Below are 8,165 nucleotides of genomic sequence, written 5' to 3' on the forward strand. Positions count from 1 at the left end.
GGCTCATAGAAGGCCACTTCAGAATAGTCCAGTGTTTTCCTCTGAGCCGTTCTTGCCTGTTTTTAGCTGCTCTGTGTTCTGGGTCATTATTCTGTTGCAAATCCATGACCTGCAGCTGAGACCAAGCTTTCTGACACTGGGCAGCACATTTCTCTCTAGAACACCTTGATAGTCTTGAGATTTCATTGGACCCTGCACAGATTCAAGACACCCTGTGTCAGATGGAGCAAAGCAGCACCAGAACATAACAGAACCTCCTCCATGTTTCACAGTAGGGACAGTGTTCTGTTCTTGATATGCTTCATTTTTGCGTCTGTGAACATTGAGCTGATGTGGCAAAAAGTTCCAGTTTTGTCTCGTCTGTCCAGACGACATTCTCCCAGAAGCTTTGTGGCTTGTCAACATGCAGTTTGGTAAATTCCAGTCTGGCTTTTTCTGATTTGTTTTCAACAACAGTGTCCTCCTTGGTCGTCTCCCATCAAGTCCACTTTGGCTCAAACAACGACGGATGGTGCGATCTGACACTGATGGACCTTGACCTTGGAGTTCACCTTTCATGTCTTTGGAGGTTGTTCTGGGCTCTTTTGTTACCATTCGTATTATCCGTCTCTTCCTTTTGTCATCAGTCTTCCTCCTGCAGCCACATCCAAGGAGGTCGGCTACAGTCCCATGGATCTTTAATGTCTGAATAATACGTGCAGCTGTAGTCACAGGAACATCAAGCTGCTTGGAGATGGTCTAATAGCCTTTACCTTTAACATGCTTGTCTATAATTTTCTTTCCAATCTCCTGAGACAACTCTCCTTTGCTTCCTCTGGTCCATGTTTAGTGTGGTACACACCATGTCACCAAACAGCACAGTGACCCTATAAATAGGCCGACTGACTGACTACAAGTTTGTAGACACCTGTGATGCTAATTAGAGGACACACCTTGATTGAACATGTCCCTATGGTCACATTATTTTCAGTCTTTTCTAGGGGTACCGTCATTTTTGTCCAGGCCTGTTTTATGAGTTTTTTTGTTTTTTTTTTTACACAATTCTGTTAAACCACGGTTCAAAACCAATGTCTTGTGGGTTTATTAACCGAGGGGTACCAACAATTTTGTCCACATGTGTATATACATTTACATTTATCATCAATGTATTGGTTTTAATCCCAAAACCTACCAGCAGGATTTTAAAGGGTTTTTTTTTGGTTTTTTTTAATTTTATTGTATTTTAACCACCAAAATGATGGAAGTACAAGCTAGAAACCGTAAAAATACAAGTTATTTGTTGGATTTTTAACTTTTTGACAGTTTTCAAACTAATCTTGTGTGACGTGCAATTTACTCTGAAAAATAAACCAAATCTCAATTCATGAATATGTTTCATGAACATTAGTTTATTCCACACATGTTGGAGTGTAGGAGTGAAATCGTGGGGAAAAAAAGCCATATTTGATGAAGCTGTCAACAACTCAGACATCTAAAGTGTGAGTTAGAAGAGAAACTGCTTTTAGTAAAAAACCAAAAAGGTTGGAAATCACTGGTTTTAACCCTCTGAATCCATGTTTTATTTGAAAGAAATAATGAAGAAATTACCAAAATGGCACCATTTATCATCACCACAAACTGCCAGATTTGTAGCTTTACGACCGTCCTTGAACATATCGTGTGTGACGAGTACTTCCATCTGGAAAATGTACTAAATCTAAGCTTAAAGGTGTGATATTATAGCAAAATCAGTTGGTTCTGACATGACAAAAGTCCAGCGACGATTCGGCTGAACCGCAGGACGTGTCGGTGCATTTTAATGACGCGTTCTGAGGATTTCTTGCAGAACATCAGGCCAAGAAAGACAGTAAACAGAACATCTCACTTTAATCAGACAATTACAGTCCTTATTTACAATCATCTGCAGCAGATTTTCAAAGTTCGGATCACATGCTGAACGGCACACAGCGCAACCAGAGTGACGATAATTAAAGCCCTTTCCTTCAGATTTTGCTGTGAGCTCGTATTGCACCGACTCCCACAGTTGAGCAGCGCTGCAATGCTGTCGAGGAAAACAACACAAAGCTGCAAATGTTTGTACGTTAGCTGACACCTCTGCCGTAGCACGTGTCGACCTGATTGTTTTTTTCTTTGCAGATTTGTGTGATTTTATCCCGACAGAAGAGGAACCACAGGCAGGCCGGAAGGTTTTCTGCAGGTCATTCTTGTGTTCTGACATGAACCGTAACAAACAGGAACTCTTTGCACTCATAAAAAAAAAACAACGTGGTAAGCCATCTGTGTTACGTAACAGTAGTTAGGATATTAAGACAACGAGTACAGTCAGTAAATTGCTCTCAGTAGCATCATGAGACAGAAAACGCTGATCCAGACTGAACCAGAACCATGCAGATAAAGTCGGGGGGGGAATCAACCGTGTCAACATTTTGCAGGAAATTACATTTTCATAGCAGATTCTGTACATAGCACACACTGTTACATAGAAAAACCGTCGTATAAATAGCACGTAGTGGTGGAAGCAGGGTCGGTTTGTAGGGCAGCGGCTGGAGCGTTTCCACAGCTAAACCCCGACCTCAGTGCGACCTCCGGACCCAGGCAGCGACAACACGTTTGTGACTCGACTCTGCACCTCTTTTTAAAGTCACAATGAAATAAAACAGTCACCGTCTGGTCTGAAACACCTATTCAACCATTTAATACAGATTTAACAGACTGCGTGAACATATCCGACACCAGGGTGGCCAAATATTTTTGGGGCGCTTTGCAGGAAATCTGACAGATAAAGAAAGATTTAACATGTTTAGCGCTTTTTCTGGGAAACTTTTAATACGCTGTTTATTAATAATTACACCGACATTAATATTAGGGCTGTAGCGTCCGAGTTGACTAGAGGATTTGACCACAGTAAATCCTCACATTTGATAACATGGTCTTTTCATATTGAAAATTACAAAGAAAACTGTCGCCAACTGGTTAGAAAAAAGGCAAATATTCCCAAAATTTAGCATGCAAAACATTAGAGCTGCAGTTTTCAGGACAACTGATGAACTGGTTGATCGACAGAGTTTGATTCAACCAACTCCTCATTGGTCGGACCATTAACTTTGATAAGCAGAAAAGCTCTACATCGACGTCTTTCAGAGATTAACCCATTATTTTGGGCAGGAGGAACAAACTATCTGTAAACGTTTTCACAACTTTGAACTGGCCCAACCTAACGGAGGCTGCCACGTCTAACTTATTTAAGATTTGCTCCAAGTTATCTTCAAACAAATTCATTTCATGTGAAAGAAGTTGTCAGTGTGGCTGCATTTCCTTCAGCCTGCAAACAACAGCTCACGTGTTAGAACCAACATGGCAGATGGTGTAAAAACAGCAGCTAACTTGTCGGTGTTTTGTCACCTCGGTAGTTCTTGTGCTGAATCACCAGTTGATGTATTTTCCATAATTATCTGAACATGAACAGCTGCTTCAAGGCTTTTCCTATCATTTCAGTGTAAACTAACCAGACTCAAATGCTTTAGTTTGCTGCAAACACTAGCTTTGTAAGTCTAAAGTCTTTATAATTAGGCTAAAAAGGTTAGCAATGATGTAAGTTTATTGACAGATAACCTGCGTGTTTAGCTTGTCCTGCGACTAATCGATTGGTTGGACCAACATTTCCTCTGATTGACTACAGCCCCAATAGATATAAAATATTAATATACTATTAAATACATTTAGATATGTGATTTTAAAGAAGTAACTCCACCACAACAAATCTGTGGCTCTTTGGTAAGCTAGGCATGCTAACCAACCGAGCTTAGTTTGGCAGATGTCTGAATTCAGAATGGAATAAAAATTGGAATTTCATCAACTAGGGGTCGCCCAATGATTGGATTCGATATTCAGGATTTTTCAGGTTATTTCTTAAAATAACCTGACGATAAAATAGATTTTACAATGTGTTGCTTTGGTGCTAATGCGGTGAGTAAAGTCCCGCCCACGGCACAATCTGATTGGTTAAACGTCACACGTAACAGCCAATCAACACTGGGGGATAAATGTGTAAAAGTTATCTTTGAATTAAACATAAATACTCTGAAGTATTTCTAAAACTTATCTAAAAATTTTCATCATTACTGCAAATGCAAATATCAGCCTCCTCGATTATCAATAATCTGTATCGGTCCTGAAAAACCCACATCCCCCAAGAGTCATAAAAAGGTGTCGTTTGGCATTTACACACAATAGAAGAGGAAAAAGCTAAAAATATAGCTTTTGCTCAGGCTAACCTCGTCTAGCTCATTGACAGCAGGTTCTTCATCTAAATCCGGCTCATTTACAGCAGTTTACCGTAAGTTTAATGAGCCAATCAATAAATAAAACACGCCACACATCGCAGCAGTGCAGAGTGCTGCCACCGTGGCTTGAACTTTACTTCTGTCTTGTGATTTAATGCAAATCCAGCATGCTCACTTCAAGGAGAATAGCAATTTCTGCGACGTAGTGGTTTGATAGATAGTAAAACGCATGATAGAAAATTTTTGACAAATATCACAGCATGTTTGTGAATCATGGAAACGGCCCAAGATAAACGGCACACAAAGGCCTGGGCTGTCCATATACGTTTGGCCATACTGAGTGATGCATTTTTAACCTATAATCCTCCCCTTTCTCTTTTGATTCCCTCTTCTTTCATAAAACTCAGGAGCAAGACGCTCTCAGAAAACTCATTTCATAGTGACTTTAAAAGCAAACTCGTCACAACATCTTTAAATATTCCGGCGGAGTGTAAAAGAAACACCTCCGGCTTCTGCTCAGCATCGTAAATTAAGAAACAGGTTCGAGTGCAGCATGTCAGACCTCTTGGCTGTGACAAATAAATTAAAAAACAGATCCACAAGATCATCGGTTGTCCTGGAGGTCCACGACAAATCCCCCCGCAGGGCCACAGTTTAAACACTGATACTCTAAGTGTATTTACATGAAGCCACGGGGAAAAAAAAAAAAAAAAGCCACATCGGCTGTGAGGAAAGTGCTTTGACCTCTCGACGCTGCGAGGCCGGACTCATGAAGCACGACGACAACTCCTCTCCTCGGCTTTAAAACTGATCCGAGCAGCGACAAAGAGAGACACGTGCAGCAAAGTCAGAGGTTACAGTGAAGTTTGCATCGAGGCCCAAGGGTCCCGGTGGACAGCGGGTTCGTTATCGACACCGACTGCACTACAAGTCATGAGCTGATTATCTTACGACGTTACGTGGCTTGTGATTTAAGAGTGGTGTTCTGTTTCAGCGGAGATCAAAGGCAAACAGCCTGGAGGCTTAAAAAGAACTGCTGATAAACCTGAGGATGAAACACAATGAGAAGAAATCTCTCTAAATAAATATTATTTACTGTCTCTGTCACGGGAGCCTCGGAAAACTTTGCCTTCTTAGAAAGTAAAGCTAAATCAACGTTTTTTTCCTGTGAAACCCGACTCTGGGTTATAAGCACGGAGCTTCCCACTAACGCCCAGCTTCACAAGGGAGGAATCCTTTTAATAAAACCCACACAAGCTCCTAAATAAACCTCAATCTCCTCTCTGGGAAACGAGCTCAAAGTCCATCCGCTACGCATTTTCAGCTCACACACACACGGGCTCATTATCAGGACGGCTTCTTGGCGAATGATTTTTCATACGCTCATTAGCATCTGGAGTTCCCTCAGGGGGAAACTGATCAGCAGTCTGTTTCAATTTAGTTGTTTTTTTTGTTTTTTTTTTTGCAACACCTATTTCTACCCTGAAAGATCCAAGACAATTTTCAGATTTTTCAGTCAGGCTTTAAAACATTTCTTTTTTTTTTTTTTTGCAGCGGATTGGCAAGCGCAGGTCGAACTGTGCTTTCCTGTGTTTGTTTTTTTTGCATCTGGGAGTTCTGAAATCATCGCAGGCAGGAGTGTTTGTTAAATCCTCTGAACTGACACAAATCAATCATCAATACTTGTACTCCACTGTGTCGCCGGCTTGCAGCATTCGTCCCAGAAGGAACTTCACAACCCTCCGGCCTTTTGAAAGGACCGACAGGCACCTGCACAGGCGCCTCAGTGCTCCGTGGAGGGGTCCTCAACACATTTCACTGCGGGACTAAAAAGGCCTGTGTCATGCAGCCAAGAGCAAAGCACCAACCGAGGGCCTCCCAAAGTGACCCGACCGAGCCTGCCAAAGCACAGTCACACCTGGCAGCGAGGGTCCGGTCGCAGGCTGACGGACGCCGGCGCCTTCTTGGCGTCCATGCAGCCGAGGCAGGAGGGAAACAGCGGGCTGAAGAGGCGGCCGAGGCCTTTCCGGAAGACGCTGTTGGAGAGGCTGTAGATGAGACAGTTACAGAAGCTGTTGCTGATGGCCAGCCACGTCGTGAGGAAGGACGCCACCATGTGGTGATAGAGCCCGGCGCTCTCCAGCAGGAAGTAGAGGATGTACGGCATCCACAGCACGTAGAAGACGCTGGTGATGCGGAACAGCACCATGGCGTATCGCTTGTCCGGGCAGCCCTCGCAACGCTCCCCGCGCTCGCCTTTATCACCATCCGCCTGCGAGCTGAAGCGGGCGTGGCGCTGGGTGATCTCCCTCGTGTGCTGCCGGCAGATCCTGAATATACTCCCGTAGGTGAAGCAGACCGTGAGCGCCGCTGGGGCGTAGAGCAGTGCTACGATGAAGGTGCTGAAGCCTGGGTTGGTCTTCCACGAGTTGGCGCACCAGCGGAATATGTCCCCGTGGTAACCCGGCTTCCCCCAGCCAAAGAAGGACGGCAGGAAGATCAGAGCGGAGTAGATCCAGATGAGGACGATGCACACCCTGAGGCGGCACGGCGTCACCAGCGTGGCGTAGGACAGCGGGCGGGTGATGGCGATGTAGCGGTCCACGCTGATGCACGCAAGCGACGCCATGGAGACGCTCTTCAGCACCGACACCATGTAGCCGAACGCCTTGCAGGTGAGCTCCTCGTTCAGGCCTCGGAGGTAGTGGAGGAGGGACAGCGACGGCACCAGGCAGCTGACGCCCACCAGCAGGTCGGCGTAGGCCATGGTCTGAATGAAGTGGCTGGTGGTGTGGTGGTGCAGCAGCGGGGCGCAGTGGAAGACGAAGATCACCACCAGGTTGCCGGCGATGATGAGCACGGTGAGGAAGAGGATGACGACCACCTCCAGCACACAGGTATCCAGGCTGTGGGAGTAACCCACGGCACCCAGAAGGCAGAACGGGGGGGAGCCACTTTGGTTCGCGTCGGACGAAGAGTTCATGTTTGGACTGGAGAGGGGGAGGCGGTTTCAGCTCGACGCCGCTGCCGCCATCCTGTCATCCGAGGGCGCTTTTCTTTTTATGTTTGTTAATCCAGAAGTTGCTTGCTCCGAAAACAAAGCCCCCCGTTCTTCTCAAATCAGCATCTTTTCTCACTCAGCGGGCAGAGCAGCTCGTCCTTAAAGTAGCAGGAAACCCCCGGTGCATGCAAAATGCAGCCGGGCTCTGCTGCTGCTGCTGCTGCCGCTGCTGCTGGGCGTGAAATATGTGCATGTGTGCAACCTCGACAGCCAAAAAAGAAAGAAAAAAAAAAAAGTAGAGCAAGAGATGCCAGTCTGATGCTGCAGTGCAACCCGTCCTCCCCTCGCAGCTGTTTATCATACCCCCCTCCCTCGACTACAAATCCTGAGGTAAGCACTCTGCTCCGGCGCGCAGCCACCAACCAAAACAGCCATCCGCTTGCTTGCAAGTGTCGGCAAAGGAAGCAAAAAACAAAACAAACAAAACAAAGCTGAAATTCCCAGCAGCTCCTGCGCCAACACTTCAAGTCAGGACAGTCCTAACAAAACAAACGGCAGACGGGGAAGCTTCGTCCGCAGGTCGGACATTTCTGGACAGAGGCGGCGTCCACGGGCGAAGTGGAGTCTCCTGGATGTGGAGCTTCTTGCGAGGCTGCTGGCCCACCTCCAGTGTGAGTGAATGAATGTGGACAGTGAGCTGCCTCCTCTCTGCTGTAGCGGCTCTATAGTGATGATGCAGCGCTGCCACTGCTGCCTTCCTCTCCACCCCCTGCTCACTCGCTCGCCCGCCTTCCCTCTCTCTCTCTCTCCTACACACACACACACACACTCTGGTGTTCCCTCCCCTCCAACACACACACTTTCCCTCCCCTCCTCCTCCT

At 45.9% G+C, this 8,165-nt stretch overlaps 1 protein-coding gene across 1 annotated transcript; it reads right to left on the reverse strand.

The window, feature by feature from the left end:
* Positions 1-1,842: 1,842 nt before the first annotated feature.
* LOC103361049 (probable G-protein coupled receptor 21) lies at positions 1,843-7,901 on the reverse strand. Its single transcript, XM_008287040.1, has one exon. It carries the CDS (start codon positions 7,264-7,266, stop codon positions 6,196-6,198), a length of 1,071 nt encoding a protein of 356 aa, XP_008285262.1. The 5' UTR covers positions 7,267-7,901; the 3' UTR covers positions 1,843-6,195.
* Positions 7,902-8,165: the final 264 nt, after the last annotated feature.

Source organism: Stegastes partitus, unplaced genomic scaffold (assembly GCF_000690725.1).
Source record: "Stegastes partitus isolate 25-593 unplaced genomic scaffold, Stegastes_partitus-1.0.2 Scaffold484, whole genome shotgun sequence".
Lineage (NCBI taxonomy): Eukaryota > Metazoa > Chordata > Actinopteri > Pomacentridae > Stegastes > Stegastes partitus.

Excerpts from the sequence above, each read along its gene's own strand:
- LOC103361049 (XM_008287040.1), bottom strand. The coding sequence starts at position 7,266 with ATGAACTCTTCGTCCGACGCGAACCAAAGTGGCTCCCCCCCGTTCTGC.